Source organism: Daphnia carinata, chromosome 9, assembly GCF_022539665.2.
Source record: "Daphnia carinata strain CSIRO-1 chromosome 9, CSIRO_AGI_Dcar_HiC_V3, whole genome shotgun sequence".
NCBI lineage: Eukaryota > Metazoa > Arthropoda > Branchiopoda > Diplostraca > Daphniidae > Daphnia > Daphnia carinata.
Window position 1 is genome coordinate 1,610,409 of NC_081339.1, and position 15,634 is coordinate 1,626,042.

At 37.4% G+C, this 15,634-nt stretch overlaps 4 protein-coding genes across 6 annotated transcripts; 2 read left to right on the forward strand and 2 right to left on the reverse strand.

Annotated features, from left to right (window-relative positions):
- The first annotated feature begins 2,248 nt into the window (after positions 1-2,248).
- On the forward strand, positions 2,249-3,063 carry LOC130689162 (NHP2-like protein 1). The gene is made up of 4 exons (XM_057512191.2): positions 2,249-2,407; positions 2,474-2,597; positions 2,671-2,808; positions 2,870-3,063. The coding sequence occupies exons 1-4, from the start codon at positions 2,405-2,407 to the stop codon at positions 2,992-2,994; spliced, it is 390 nt and encodes a 129-aa protein (XP_057368174.1). The 5' UTR covers positions 2,249-2,404; the 3' UTR covers positions 2,995-3,063.
- Positions 3,064-3,265: 202 nt separating this feature from the next.
- On the reverse strand, positions 3,266-5,502 carry LOC130689149 (vacuolar protein-sorting-associated protein 36-like). The gene is made up of 7 exons (XM_057512173.2): positions 5,346-5,502; positions 5,085-5,262; positions 4,874-5,028; positions 4,183-4,350; positions 3,964-4,128; positions 3,673-3,888; positions 3,266-3,465 (listed from the first exon to the last, which is right to left on the reverse strand). Exons 1-7 carry the CDS (start codon positions 5,448-5,450, stop codon positions 3,283-3,285), a joined length of 1,170 nt encoding a protein of 389 aa, XP_057368156.1. The 5' UTR covers positions 5,451-5,502; the 3' UTR covers positions 3,266-3,282.
- A 1,005-nt stretch (positions 5,503-6,507) lies between these two features.
- Positions 6,508-12,732, forward strand: LOC130689125 (lethal(2) giant larvae protein homolog 1-like). Of its 3 annotated transcripts, XM_057512142.2 has the most exons (20): positions 6,508-6,657; positions 6,769-6,800; positions 6,881-6,976; positions 7,044-7,141; positions 7,243-7,324; positions 7,380-7,486; positions 7,576-7,719; positions 7,776-7,938; positions 7,994-8,205; positions 8,368-8,824; positions 8,889-9,044; positions 9,422-9,574; positions 9,689-9,907; positions 9,964-10,390; positions 10,454-10,656; positions 10,718-10,944; positions 11,002-11,385; positions 11,460-11,572; positions 11,774-11,919; positions 12,112-12,732. In XM_057512142.2, exons 3-20 carry the CDS (start codon positions 6,893-6,895, stop codon positions 12,169-12,171), a joined length of 3,435 nt encoding a protein of 1,144 aa, XP_057368125.1. In that variant the 5' UTR covers positions 6,508-6,657; positions 6,769-6,800; positions 6,881-6,892; the 3' UTR covers positions 12,172-12,732. The 3 variants fall into 3 exon arrangements, with proteins under 3 accessions (XP_057368125.1, XP_057368124.1, XP_057368127.1); XM_057512141.2 differs by lacking the exon at positions 6,508-6,657 and having other exon boundaries at positions 6,683-6,800; XM_057512144.2 differs by lacking the exons at positions 6,508-6,657; positions 6,769-6,800 and having other exon boundaries at positions 6,819-6,976; positions 7,800-7,938.
- Positions 12,733-13,227: 495 nt separating this feature from the next.
- LOC130689144 (ATP-dependent RNA helicase DDX47-like) lies at positions 13,228-15,227 on the reverse strand. The gene is made up of 9 exons (XM_057512169.2): positions 15,090-15,227; positions 14,924-15,017; positions 14,817-14,862; positions 14,616-14,734; positions 14,149-14,553; positions 13,872-14,094; positions 13,747-13,807; positions 13,487-13,687; positions 13,228-13,418 (listed from the first exon to the last, which is right to left on the reverse strand). The coding sequence occupies exons 1-9, from the start codon at positions 15,165-15,167 to the stop codon at positions 13,269-13,271; spliced, it is 1,377 nt and encodes a 458-aa protein (XP_057368152.1). The 5' UTR covers positions 15,168-15,227; the 3' UTR covers positions 13,228-13,268.
- Positions 15,228-15,634: the final 407 nt, after the last annotated feature.

Consider the following 15,634-nt stretch of genomic DNA (forward strand, 5'->3'; position numbering starts at 1 on the left):
AGGGAGTTAACTTATCACAGTAGAAAAGCAGCAGCAACTTTCAATGCATTATTTTCCGGTTCAACTGGCAGTGGGACTCTTTAGCCCCAGTCCATGAGAGCGCATGTCAAAGATATACTGTACATGAAAAAGAAAAACAGTAAATTGTATTGCCTTTGTTTTTCTAAATTTATATTCCGACTAAATGCTTGATTGAATTAATGCACGAAGGTAGATAAGTTGGACGCTGAGCACAAAATCTAAACTGTGGCACGCAATATCGATTTGTTGTGAATAATACCAAACGATCCTTCATGTTCGTTAAGTTCCAGCACAGTCCCATCCCAACCCTGTATAGCTTTTACGTCTTGCGCTGTTGATAGTTATGGATGTTCGTATAATTAATTTTTGTTAACAAGAAAAGTAAGCCCATTAAAAAAGATAGAAAAAGAATAGCAGTTTATCAGATTTAAAAAACGCTTTTACTTCTCAGTAAAAAAAAAAAAAATAACACAGTACAAAAATAAAGAAAAAAATTAGAAGGTGCACCGTGCAAAACATAGCCAAGTAATTATTCATTCTACAGCATTTCTCTTTCTTTTATAGTTTTATTGAAAAATGAAAATCCAGTTGTTGGCGGATGGTCATCAAAAGTAGCTAATTTGGCCAATTTCTAGCAACCCAGATAAACTATTTGCCAAACTAGTTAAGTTAGGCCAGTTTTTTGGGAAAAGCAGTTCCGCCTACAGCCTCTTTGGAAAGATGACGCTTTGAATTATCCTAAGCTTAAGCAAACATGAAAAAGAAGACCGAAGTATCGGGTTCATCATAATTCACAAGAACCGGCTTATAGTATCGGATCTTTACCGCTGGAAGAAAGAGTTGGTAGTAGGCACATAAGCAAAAAATCGCTGCCTAAACAAAATAACCACCGGTTTGATTCATGGCTCGGTCCTACTCTGAAATTTGCACTCACTTGATCAAGGATATAGCTTCGAGCTAAGCGATCGGCTTCGAACCAAACGGGGTAGTCCCGGATATTTAACCTGCCTTTTGAGGTGTGCCGCATATGACTCGTCCCATTTTATTTGACATATGGACAGTATCGCCTAGGTTATCCACATCAATTTCTGTAAACTTTATTTGTTTTGGAAATTGTAGTTTTCCCGCAAAAAGTTATTGAAATTTTACGCTTTACTTGGAGATGGGGATTACCTGATACCCGTGAAACCGCACCGCCCTACCCGAAAGATGGCGAATTGGCTTACTATCCAGTAGGTGCTTTTCAGCAATAATTTTACAGAAATGGATAGCCGCCATCAGAGAGGTCCTTTCCTGCAAACTTGTTTATTTCGGAGTAACATTTTTATACATTAAAGCTGTTTTATGTTCGTGTGCTACTGGGATAAGAAGATTACCCAAGACACGTTAGGCCGCACGCACTTACCTACCTGAAAAATGCCCGGTCGGTTATTACTCGGGTAGGTACTATGCAAGCGTTCCGATTTGATTCATAATATCCAGGGTAAACAATACGGCCCGCCCAAATTAAAAAAAGAATGGGCAATTGAAGGAAAATAAGTAAAAATACAATGTATTACAAGGAAAGGAGAAACCATGATTCAACGTACTGCACTAGTCGAATGCCCATGGATGACAATTAAAAATTAACAATCATTTCAATGAAATCATTCTGTTGCAAAGTTAAGTAGTATTTCAAAAAATAAAAATAAGAGAATGAAAAGGTAAAAAACATTCTATTGCAAAAATAAATAAAAACGAAAAATCAACCAAAACGTAAATAAAAAACACACAACCAAAAACAAATGAAGGCGGCAGCCCGACGGATGGACACCAGAAAAATGTAGGTGCGTAAAGGAAAAAGAGATTGAAGGCTTGAGCGTGAGGAGAGCGGGAGAGCAAATTACAATGCCGGCGGGATTTTTCCTTGAACAACTCGAACAGTCGAATAACTCACGGAAACCATGTTGTTCTGCTCCGAGCCTCCGACTCCGAATCTGAGCCCCACAGCCCAGATCGTCTTTCGGCAACTCTGGCCAATTCGTTTTATCCTTATGCATGGAGCTAATTTTTTGGTTTTTGCAATACAAAAAATACAAAATTTCTTTTTTGTTCATCAAATAATGCCAATGTTTTTCATTGAAAAAAGCTATCTCTTTAAAAATGTTCGTTTTCGTCATGCAACGTTTGATTTTCAATACTTAGTTGTTAGTATACCATTTAGCCCTAACCCTTGTTTCTGCATCGCGAAGCTTAATGCAACATTCCACCACGATTTTCTACAGAACAGTTTTAAACCACGTGTTGGGCACGCACATTTTTCGACTCCGTTTGACTAACCTCAGTGAAGCGACGTCCATCGCAGAGAGGAATTGAAATTTCCTATTTTAGTATAATTGTTGAAATGGTTAATATTATTTACATAAGTATCAAATGAAATTGAGGTACTTATTTTCTGCATTCTTTTACTTAGGAGACTGATCAAGAAATCAATCCTAAGGCTTATCCCTTGGCTGATGGACAGCTAACAGTAAAAATTTTGAACTTAGTTCAACAAGCATCCAACTACAAGCAAATGCGTAAAGGAGCAAATGAAGGTGAAAACCACCATTAGTAATGCATTGCTCATTTGCCAAACTTGAATGGTTATTCCTTTTGATTCGTTCACAGCCACAAAAGCCCTTAACCGAGGTCTTGCAGAATTTATTGTAATGGCTGCAGATGCCGAACCTTTGGAAATCTTACTGCATCTGCCTTTACTTTGTGAAGATAAGAATGTTCCTTATGTATTTGTTCGTTCAAAGCAAGGTAATTACATTTGAGCTTCATGTGAGATTCAATTCTTAACTGTTCTTCCCATTTATGCTAGCATTGGGGCGTGCCTGTGGGGTCTCCCGTTCTGTCATTGCTTGTTCTGTGACTGTTCATGAAGGTTCCCAGCTAAAACCACAAATCCAGTCATTACAGCAAGAAATTGAGAAACTTCTAATTTGATGATCTCAGACCATTTTGTGCAGTTCAAATGACTTCATTGAAATAAAAGGCCAATTAGGCATAAACTGTCCAATTTAATTATCTTTGTTTTAACATCATTGATGTTGACTATCTTTGCTTTGCAATGAAATCTGTTTCAGTTTTCAAATTATTTGTATTTGTATATTGGCAAGCATATGTTTACCTATATTATGCTTGTACAGTGTACTTGGTTACAGCACCTACCAATTGCATTTAAACCACAATCTGAAATTGAGTAGTTTAAGTACAACTTATGCAAGTGTCGCTTTAACAAATAATCTGCGTACGACTAGAGAATTCATTATGGTAGAACAACAGGCCACGGACTGTATCATCCCTGCACACGACTCCTTTCCTCTCCATAGTGTAAAGACATTCAGCAGCTAACACAATAGATATCCCAAATTCTTGTGACACATCAAATGCTGTTAACTTTTGCCTAGCCTGTAACTAAAAAAGAAAAAAATGATAAGTGCACAACAAAGACGTTGCAAAGCGATACTAGTTACGACTTCATGTCAGATAACAAGGAGTCTTTCCCAATACAAGCATTTAAGTAGTGCAACTATTAGTTGCATTACTACACTTAGTATTGTTAAAATGGTTTGGTTAACAGTTTAACGAGTTTAGCTCTGAGAGAGTTACAAAATAACCTACCAACGTCTCGGTATCTTTCTCAAGTTGCGAATTTGCTTCGGATTGTAGCTGAAGCACTAACACACCGCTTTCAAACTTGCGGAAAGTTAGAGGCAAGTTTAATTGTTCCATATAATTACACGCCTGAAAAAAATCTTCCGGAGACAACAATTCAAATCCACGTGCTCGATTAACACGACAATACGCGTCGCTTAAAGACATAAAACCACCGGAATCCTAAGACATGGAAAAATATCATGTTTGGCTAGCTATAATAAACTTGCCATTTTTTACGAAAATCCAAAAGCTAACCGAGATTGGTCTTAGCAAAAACGTTGCTATTTCTTTGGCTAGATGTTGGCAAAACATATCGCTGGAGGAGCAAGCATTTCTTGTGACTGGATCTTCAATTCCGAGACTCAACAAGTATGATTTGAATTTTACTGTTTCGTCATCACTGATGTCTCCATGACGATCCTAGAAAAGCAAAATCAAATAGCAACCAGGTGTGGCAAAAAGAGAAATACATACTTTGATTTTGTTTGACATAACATTAGCTAAATGGACCATATCTTTGGCCATGTCAATCAGGTTTTTCATGTCTTGAAATGCAACCTGTATACTGGATGAATTACTTTCAACCTTTTCTTGTAGACGCCTTTCAATGCCGACAATTCCTGATCTGAACGCCATTGGAGCCTAAATGACGGCAATAAGCAAAATGTAATTTCATGATTTAGCAGCTCGAAGATAACCAAATCCATGTTGCCTAAATTTAAAAAGGGTTGGTTTTAAATCATTATTGTAGTTTTCGGAACTGGGGGTAAAGATGTATCATGGAAATATGTAACTGAGGATACCAGGTCTCTGATTGATGTGAGGGTAATATTAAAATACCTCATTATTTAATGGGTAATTGGAATGAAATTATCTATACCATGAAATTCTGCCACCACAGAAAATTGGATTTGTAAGATATTTCCAATCAATTTTAGCAAAAATACTGCATTATAACTTCCTTTAAACAAATGTAAGCAAAATAATAAGCTTTCCTATATGTATATGTACTGTATATATATAATAAAACTTCATATGGAAGAAAAATATGCAGATTCCTTAATTATAATTTTACAACTGTTTCCTCCTTGCGCCAAGAATGATAAAAAATAATTTGTTATCCTTTAACATAATGAAGGTTTTGACTGAGATAAAATCTACTTACTGAATGAGATGTAGAAGAATTTTCAGTGTTTTTTTCCCATGCCCTTTCTAGGAGATGCTTTTGAATGCAGGTTTTAAAATTGCTTAGAACACTATCTGAAAATGCTAGTTTAATAAATGATGCCGAACTTCTTGCATAGGGCTTGGAATGTTGTTCTGCACTAATAGAAAAATTGTGAGATAAAAATAAAACAGAAATGGAAGTGCATTACCACTGACACATGGGAGAAGATGAAGTATAATTTTACTACTTTTTAGTATGTTGCCAACTTCTTCTTCTACAAGAACAATATATTTCAAGTCTAGCACCATGTTCATTGCGGGTCTATCGTTAGACGAGAAATACAAATGTGATGGAGTAAGATAGGCAGTTTCACTCCTATACTCAGTCTAGAATTGGAATTCAAATTGATATTTTAAATTCATTTTTCAAATTTATTTTTGTCATTATACAATAAACAAAGAAAACCCACCTTCGAGTCCCCATCATACAGCCTGGTTCCTTTCCATGTGGTATGCGGATACAGCGCAATTTCTTTAGAACAATCATTTTTATCTTTAAAATACAACCTATCCATACTGAGAAATCTACTGTCGAACTCAAAATCACGTCACTACGTGAATACCAAGTGTGGTCGTCTGCTTGCCTTACTTGAATGAAAGGAGAGCCGTGTAGATGTCAAACTGCCATTCATAGCGGATAGCGCTCGGCCCCGCAATTGTTTAGGTCGGTGATCGATTCAAATTTTGTGGGTTGTTTGATTTTGTAGTGCGGGTTTTTCGATGCAATGTTTTTTTTCCCGAACAGGAGCGGGCTCGTTTTAGCTGTTTAATGGGACGGAAAGTTTTTCCTATCTCCTTTTTTCAGTGTTCTTTTCTGTACGGTATTGATCATCGATAGCTCTATATTTACCAAGTATGTTTCAGGCTGGTACTCACGGATTTTACAACTCAATAAGTTTGAAAACTTCATTTTCAGCATCGCTAGCCTTTTAATCTTTTTCTGCGCCTTGCCTCTTTCGACTGTTCCAGTGAGGATGCGGTAGGCATAGTTCGGACCCCAGTAAACCCCATTACTGGGGTTACTCTAATATGAATAAAAGGTTTTTGGCGAAGGTTGTCTTTATCGTTGTCGCCCTTCCAAAAGTTCCTCCCCCTCTTCGTTCTTAAATGGAGAGTATAATTTAGCTTTCCGATTGCGAAGTTATTTATTTTTAAAATTCGAGAGCTAAAATGATAACAGCAGATAACTAGTTAACAATTATGTAGAATAAGTATCAAAGTTTTCATTTTGTTTGATTCCTTTTCAAAATTTCTAATCTGAAACCACCGACTTAATCCAGAATGATTTCATAGCTCTAATGTTTGAAGCGCACACTTGTTGAGAATATTCAGAGCCAAAAAAATTAGATCATGAAAGTGCTGAGTTATTGACTCCCTTGCCAAAGTCTCAGGGCGAATCATGGTTGAACTGAATTGGGCAGCTATACTATAAATATTTTTATTTTGTATTACATGGTAACAATATTGCCTTTTTCAGCTACCAGATTTACACAGGATACAGGGACCACTGTCTCCTACATTTTACTTACGAGTCAAATAGCAAGCTATCACATCTCTCCGCTTGGGGAAAACAAACGGCGAGGCGATTTCTCCCGTTGCCGCTGGCTCGCGTACTGCACTTGTCATGTCGGTAGAAGTGAATACAAGAGGAAAAAGAACCACAAGGACGCCATCTGCGTCTAGTCCGGCACAACCAAAGGAAAAGCTGTCAGTTGTTATTCGGTACGATTTCGCTGTGTTTATTGTAACTGTAACCTTCCACGGTTTTTTTTGCTTTCTCTACTGTTTCGTTTTCTATATCAATATTTTTGTATTATCTGATTTCGATCATAGTAGGGATTTTATTTCGTGAATTTTCGACATAGGTCAGTATCATTTGGTTGTTATGGATAGTTACGTACACTTTTGTCAGTAGTGTTATGGGAAGCTCATTTTTTTATTACAGCCTACTGGAAAAATGTTCAAATTCTTCTGGGGTAAAGGTTCACATCAATCTGCTGAAAGGTTGAAAATACAAAAAGAACTTTTTCAATTCCAAAAGGTATTTTATGCTTAATCATTTAGGCATGGTATAAGGGATTGTTAATGTCTGTTATTTGATGACATAGACGGCACAACATGGTTTTCCAAGTAAGCCCACTTCTTTAGCATGGGATCCTGTATTACGGCTACTATGTGTTGCTACAAGAACAGGCGCCATAAAAATGTAGGATTTTATTTTAATAAAACTTATAGATGAAAAGTATGATTTATATTTGTTTTATTATTTTTTTCCTACAAAACCACACCCTTAATTGGATGTACCAGTTTTGGAGCTCCTGGAGTGGAATTTTATGGACAGCTACCAAAGGATAAAATTATTTGCAGTTTACATTTTGTCCCTGGCCGTGTAAGTTTAAATAAACAAAAAATTTACAATTGTTCAACAGTAGTATCTTCTATAGGGGCGGGTTATTGCAGTTTGTGAAGACAATTCACTTCAACTTTGGGAAATATCTACAGATGGTAGTCCTTCTCTAAAATGCATCCACACTCAATCATTGGAGGGAAAGTATGGTTTTGTCAGATCTGTATATTACATAGAAAGTTATTGATTTTTTTAAATTTTGGGTTTAACATTAAATTTCTTTTTCTCTGTAGGTTAAAAAAGATTTCAGCATGCTGTGTGGAATCGAGTGGAGAAAATTTGTTAATTGGAACAGAAAATGGCAACATTTATGTCATGGATTTGCTCCAGCTAGAAATGACGGATTCTGTTATATATCTTGACGTTGTAATGCAGAAGTAAGTGTATATTATAAATGCACTTCATATTTGCCTCATACGAATTGTACAAAAAGGTTTTTGGTTTCATATTTTAACAGTGTTACAGAAGATTTCAAAGTGAATCCTGGAGCTGTTGAATGCGTCATAGAGCAGCCTAACAGTCCAGATCATATACTTATTGGTTACACACGCGGATTACTTGTATTATGGAATCGCAAAACACTTTGTGCTGACCAAGTATTTGTTTAAACATATTTTAATAACCAATTCATTTATTGTCAAAAATATCCAGACATTTGTTGCTTCTCAACAATTGGAAAGTGCAAGCTGGTATCCCAATGGTCAGAAATTTGTATCAGCTCATAATGATGGATCCTACATGACGTGGGTTCTTGAGCAAGGAGAAACTGAGATGCTAGTAAAGAAAGAACCTAATATTACATCACCTTATGGCCCTGCTGGATGCAAGGCTATTACAAAAATTTTCTGGAAGGATACAGATATGTAAGTTTCAAAAATTTCAGTTGTACTACCAAATATTGTCTACTCATTAAATAGCTTACTATGTCTTGGCTTAACCTTTTTTTCTAGTTTCGCGCTTAGAATGATATTTTTAGTAGATATAGCAATAATTTACTCGTAATAATAATTTTATTTGTTTTTAAGGGAGGATTGTGGGATCTTTGCTTTTGGTGGTGGAATGCCACGAGCCAGTTATGGCGATCGTTTTACAGTATCCGTTGTGAAAGGAGAAAGTAGCCATGTTACTTATGATTTTACTTCAAAAGTGGTGGATTTCTGTTTGATCAATGAAGCTGCGTCAAGCCAGGCAGAAGCTCTTGTAGTGCTAGCTGAAGAAGAGTTAATCGTGATTGACTTGATAACCCCTGGGTGGCCGTCATTCTCGTTGCCTTATTTGGCCTCTCTGCATTGCAGTGCAGTGACAGCACAAACTGTGGTTACAGTAACACCGGAGTTATACGCAAAAATCATATCAAACCCACAGGGTATAACATCGTCCTCGAAGTTAAGCACCCGAAAGTGGCCAATAAATGGGGGAGAATCGGTCAATGAACAAACTGATTTAACGTCTCAACGAATATTACTTCTTACCGGACATGAGGTATGTTAGCAGTTGGTTCGTTCAATGTGTTTATTCTTTTTTTTTAAACTAATTTTGTGCTTAGGATGGCTCTGTTCGTTTTTGGGATGCTAGCACTGCCTCGCTCTGTCAAATCTCTAAATTTTCGACGTCATCGTGTTTCGCAAATGACGATTTAGATTGTACACTTGAAAATGATCCAGATGAAATAGATGAAGAGGAGTGGCCCCCTTTTCGGAAGGTAAAGGACAAAAATTTGATGTTAGTGTGTTAGATATGTTGAACTTTCTTCCCCTTTAAATCCCTAAGTTTTCTTAGATATCGTTTTTTTCGGTTAGGCTTATGATGGCTGAATATGCTTTTTTTTTTGTCTTTTCCTAATGCTAGTTTTTGTTTTTGTTTTTTCTCTTAAATTTAAAACCAACAAATTTTTATCAGTTCGCTTTACTAGTCTGCCAATTAAGTAATTAATTTAATTAAGTACAATTGGCAATTATGGCAATAGGGATATTTTAAATACCAACAAATTTTTATCAGTTCGTTTTACTAATCTACCAATTAAGTAGTAACTTCCTTAATACCCTCTGTTTTCATAACTTTTTCATTATTCTTTTTCAGATTGGAGTGTTCGATCCATACTCTGACGACCCTCGATTAGCTGTAAAGAAATTGTGCCTATGCCCTGTCACCGGAACCCTAACAGTTGCAGGGACTGCTGGTCAAGTTATTGTTGCCACGCTTTCAGACAATCAAAGCGAAAAAGAAGTTCCGGTACTTAAAATTGATAAATAAGTGAACCTTAGCAGCTGCCATACCAAAAAGACATGATACGTTAATTATTTAATTCCATTGCTCCTTTTCGCTAACGTTATTTCATTGTTGCAGGTAACACTCGTTAACATCGTTTCGGATCGAGATAATTTTGTGTGGAAAGGACACGATAAATTAATAGCACGGAAAGGGGTCCAATTGTTTAAGGCTGGCTTTCAGCCAACCTCCATTCTTCAACTTCATCCTCCCGCAGCAGTTACAGCGTTAGCGTTAAATGCAGAATGGTCCGTCTTAGCTGTTGGAACTGCCCATGGACTAACTCTTTATGACATAGTATGTCTTATCATTGCATCAAACTAAACAGCGGGTGCATAATGCATTTTGTTTAGTTTCTGAAAAAAGAGGTAGTTGCAAAGTGCACCCTCAATCCGAATGATGTTTCCGGAACTGGAGATCAACCTATGTCACGACGGAAGTCTTTCAAAAAGTCCCTAAGAGAATCATTTAGGCGACTGCGTAAAGGACGTAGCCAGCGTCCCTCGGCTGGCCCAAAGGGTGCTCCTACATCACCTTTTCCCAAACTGGAAGATAATTCTGTCAACAATGCGGGTCCTTCAATAGCTGCTGAAGTTCGCCCTGTTGAGAGACAGATTGAAGCAAGAAATGTTGTACTAGATGATGGAATGGGCAGCATGGTACGCTGTTTACTTCTCGCCAAAACCTTCGTAATCAGTCAATCATCAAATGCAACCGCAACTCTTTGGGCTGGAACGAATAGCGGAGCCATCTACGTTTTCACTCTCAACGTACACACCGGTATTGCTCACTCCCTGCGTGCGTTTCTTCCAGTTTGTAATTTTTTTTCTTTAAAAATTTCAGGAAATAGACGAGAAGTGGAGCCAGTCTATGCACAACTTGCAAAAGAAATTCAGCTGAAACACCGAGCACCTGTAGTCTCGATCAACATAATAGATGCGTCCTTTTCAGCTTTAGGTGAATCATTTGAATATGCAGGAGGCAAATCCGTTTCGGAATCGTCTCCTCCACATCGCGTGGTGATTTCATCAGAGGAACAATTTAAAGTAACTGCAATGAAACAAAAAAAGTACTTTTTGTTATTTCATAATGTTGTTTCGATTCAAGGTTTTTACTCTTCCAAACTTGCGACCATATGGAAAGTACAAGTTAACGGCCTACACAGGTTGTAAGGTTAGGCGCGTCGCTGTTATTCCCTTTACTGCTCGTTCTGATTCGTCCTATGAAGAAAATTGCCTGGTATGCCTTTCCAATCAAGGAGATTTCCATATTTTAAGCCTTCCTGATCTTCGTCGGCAAATGAATGCTCAGGCCATAAGAAAAGAGGATATACAGTAAGAAACAATTTTGGTTTACTTCTCTTTTCCTTTATGAATTTTCTTAACTCACAGTGCGACGAGTACTGTTGTTCTAACACACCAAGGAGAAGCCTTTTATATGTTATCTTCAAGTGAATTACAACGAGTTGCTTTGAGTGCCCGCAACTGTTTGCAGCTAAAATGTCAAGTGACTGGACTGAAGACGAACACGGACACTACGGAATCAAGCTCTCATTCAGTGATTAGAAGCAGTGCATCTAAGGAAGAAAAACTCGAAGTTATCGGATCAGAATTAACGGACATTTCAGTTGTTTCGAACACGAGTAATCCAAATGAAGATCGAGAGAATGATAAAAATAACTCCAACAGCGAAACGAACAATTCAACTATCGTAAGTGTTGAACCGGAAACAAGCTTTGGGGATATGACGGTGGATTCTGTTAAAGACCATGTTATGTAAGTGTTTACTTCTACTATCTCTTATGTCCATTAGTTCCTACTCGTCTCATTTCAATACCTTTTTTTTTAAGTCTTAGTTTGGAAGAGTGTAGAATCACGGAACGTACAACTGAAACTCGCATTGAGGAATTAAAAACAGAAATATCCATTGTGAAATCTGAGGAAGTTTCTACTATATCTAGCGGTAAGTCTCGCCAATAGAAGGTATACATTTTCGAATTCTTTGATTAGTCGAGTCTATGCGATCAGATCTATTGTATAAAGCTTGAGGCACAGTATCATCATTATCATGGAAGAAGCCGTCATTGGTGTGGGCTAGTTTCCCACCTTTGAACCGTTACCTTCTCACTGGGCATAAAAGTAATTTGAATTAAATTTGCTCTAGCAATCTCAATAGAAAAATCACATTCCATCCGTCAACTGTCATCAGTTTGTTCAGTTCAAGTGGACTCTCGGCTAGACAGCCAAAAGGATTTCCAAGACCATTGCGCTTCTGCTTCAAATGAAAAATCAGATACGCTATGCACGGAGGTAAATTCATAGTTTAATTTGCCGTCAAAATTATTAAGGATGTCAGTTTAATGTTATCTACATGTTTTTTTTTTATCGAAAAAGAAAAATTTTAATGCTGTAGAGAAATTTTGCGTCCCTAAATCGCTAACCTCACATGTAGTTCGAAAGATATGTTTTTGTAAGATATTTATGAAGTTTCTCGTATTGCAGAATATCTCAACGGTTCCACTCGGGGATAATTCGGCAGCAGAAACAAAGGCAGCAAATTAAAAAGTGAAGTGTTTCAACGTGGTAGGTTAGTATGTACGCCAAGTTGAGTACTACTGCCAAAAGCGTTCTGATACGTTAATGCGAATCAAGTTTACTGGAACGGAGCAGCTAATTGTTTGTCAATATTCGATGGTGTCGGTTTTACTGCATTCCAGTACCTTCTTTTAGAATAATATTATAGTATCAAGGATAATTTCTCAAGCATTCCAGCTGCAACTAATTAAATTCGCCTATTCCTATAAAATGAAACAATCGTTTCTACCGCTAGACTTAGTTGTTTAACTATCTGGCTTCATGTCTTCATAATTGCTCTGTACCATCATGGAACTTATTTTTGTTGGCTCCATGTACTCATATTAAATGATGACATATTGGAAGCGAGAGCCATGGTGGTCTCCAATTACAAGATTCGGCGTTTGTGTAAGACTTGTTCAGTCGACTGCCTTTAATCGGTTTGCCTTTTCATGAAATTAACGGGAGTTTTCTCTCAACCGCCATTTTGTGTATCTCCAAGAATTCATATGGAATCTGGTTAACTAATATAATCCTTCTATGGAAGCATTTGTCACATGGTTTATTTTAATTCAAGGATCTTACAAAGAGGCCTTTGCAATTTTTAAAGAAATTTAATTACGTACTTTCAGGAAGAGTGAAAAATTTGTGTTTTTCGATCTTCCCTCGTAAACCCGTTTAGAACTTCGAAACGAAGAAGAAATTTTCACTTGCCAACAGAAATTTGTCGGAAAACCACAACTAACAGTTGCCTAAATCTTCCTTTTTCAACAATCGCAGTATAGAGTAATTAGTGGCAACACCTTCAATCTTATCAGTGGATCGCTGCATGTAATTTCTTGTCTGAATGAAACCAAGCTTTCAATTAGCGAGCCTATTGAGGAAACCACGTGTAATATCACAATCACGCAGGTATTGCGACTAATTCGTGTTTCGCGATACTCGTCCCGTGGGAAGGGTTGGATTGCTTCTGTCACATTTCATACCGTACCCTCGGATCATACTATGAATAGGGTTTTAGCTGTTCAAGTTTGTGAACCAGAAAACTGTAAAAAAAATGTATTTCCTGGAATTTTACATACATTTTATCTTTTCCTTCCACTTGATCCTGAATTACGAACTCTCTTACGGACGCCACTAGACATTTCTGTATCATCGTTTCCATCATCAAATGTTTTCTTTTTCCTGCCTCCTCGTACACCGCCTTGACCTTTGTCTTCCAATTCTCGCAGATCCTGCAGTGCAAAGTAATTAAGTACTTATGTATATAATAAACAAAATGATACCCCAGAAAATAAATTACCATCTTTGCTACGCGCTGTGCTTCTGCAACCCGCTCCTGGAGACTCATTACATCACTCTCTTCCAAACCATACAATGGCAGCTTTTTACCAAGTAAATGTTCAATACGTTGATAGAGTTCTACATCATACTGAGTGACAAAAGATATGGCTTTCCCACTCCTGCCAGCTCTTGCTGTTCGACCAACTCTGTGTATGTAATCCTGTTTTTAAAAAAATGATTTTAGAGTGCAAATTAGGTAAGGACAAGCATTATAAAAACCTTTGAATGTGTAGGAATATCATAGTTTATAACCCAATCGACATGAGGAATATCCAACCCTCTAAAGTTAATATAAAAACAGTTATTTGAGAATCACACCAATTTAACAAGATTTAACGACCTACCGGCTAGCGACATCAGTCGCAAGTAAAACACCTCTGTTCCGGGCTTTAAATTTATTTAAAGCAGCTAATCGTTTGTTTTGGGTCATTTGTCCATGTAGAGGTACAGCAGAAATGCCTAATGCTCGCAAGAGCAGAGACGTACGTAACGTACCACTGCAAGTAGAGCAAAATACCATAACGGAGTGTCCTGCTGCCTCGTTCAGAAGATGGACCAAATAAACATCTAAAGATTTTAACAAATCAATAAAGATACATAAGACATTTTCACACATTCTACCTTTCATCTTCAGGGGAATAAAAACATAGTATTGCAAAAGCTTGTCAACTGTTTGATACTTTGAAGAAATCTGAACTCTCACAGGATTCACTAGGGATGCTCTCTGAAGCTTTTGTACTTTGCTTGTCATAGTAGCAGAAAACAGCAGAGTTCTTCTTTCTCTAGGAATAGATTTCAGTATTTTGTCAACTTCTTGCTCAAAATCCATGTTCAAAATTCGATCAGCTTCATCCATGACCAAATATTTTAAAGATTTCAAATTGAAACCCTTGGTGTTCTCTAAATGGTCTACCAACCGGCCAGGGGTTGCTATGACTATGTGAGGCTTTTTTGCTAGCATTAGGGATTGGCTCATCATATCAATCCCTCCGACAATGACAGCACATTTCACTCCAATGGAAGAGCCTAGAACGGTATCAGGTTTAAAAGACATTAAAGTTGAAAATGTATAGATATTGATTGAATACCCAATGCTTCAATTTGTTCAGAAATCTGAAAAGCCAATTCTCTGGTAGGTGTTAATATAAGGCCAAACAATCGTTGTGGATGCGCCAGTAATGAATTTAACATTGGCAAAGTGAATGCTCTGTAAATATATGTTTCTTTTACTATAGCTCGTTACAAATAAGGGGGAAAGCATATCACACTTAGATAAATAGATAACTCACCCTGTTTTTCCCGATCCTGTCTCAGCAAGTCCTATAACATCCCTACCTATTTATCACTATGTTAAAAATTATTAGTCTCTAAACAAATTTCAGTAGCAGAAGTAAACCTTGGAGTGCTAACGGTATCGCCTCTCTTTGAATAGGGGTTGGTTCCGTCCATTTCAGCAACCTGCAAGCTTCTTCTAGTTCAGCCCTTAAACCCTACCAGCAAGAAACAGGGAATGTTCTAGCGAGCTTTAGCAATATTCAGACTTTCAGATGTTTCTTAATTACCAATTCGACAAAGGTTATTTTTGTTTCATCCGAAGTCTCAGCAACCTCTACCAAATCGCAATGGCTTTCAGTTTCCATGGTCTTTTTCGACGAGTTACACGTGGATAGACGGCTGGACAGATGATATCACACCGCTAGTACCAAACTCAAAAAAAAACATCCCCCAAAGCGTTGCCAGATTTGAGAAATTGTTATCAAACAAAGTTATAACCAGAGTGGCGGCTGAGGGGCAACAGCTTTGCACTTGTGACTACAAGAAAGCAATGTGATAAGAAGAAAAACATTCATAGTCCATTAAAAATGTAAACAAAATGAATCAATAATTACACATCTGCTTGTGGGTACTTTGCAAAACGCCGAGGTGAAGTGGTTTGCGAGAACCCAATGGCAGTCCGTTTGAAATTTGAACCGTCTGGAGGACCATCGTCAGAATACGATCGATATTATCTCACTGACAAAGTTAACAATTGTGTTGTGTGTGGTCAATAGGAGCCGTTTCTTGGAAAAAACATTGTTCGTCATGAGTATCGAAAACATTTTCCCGA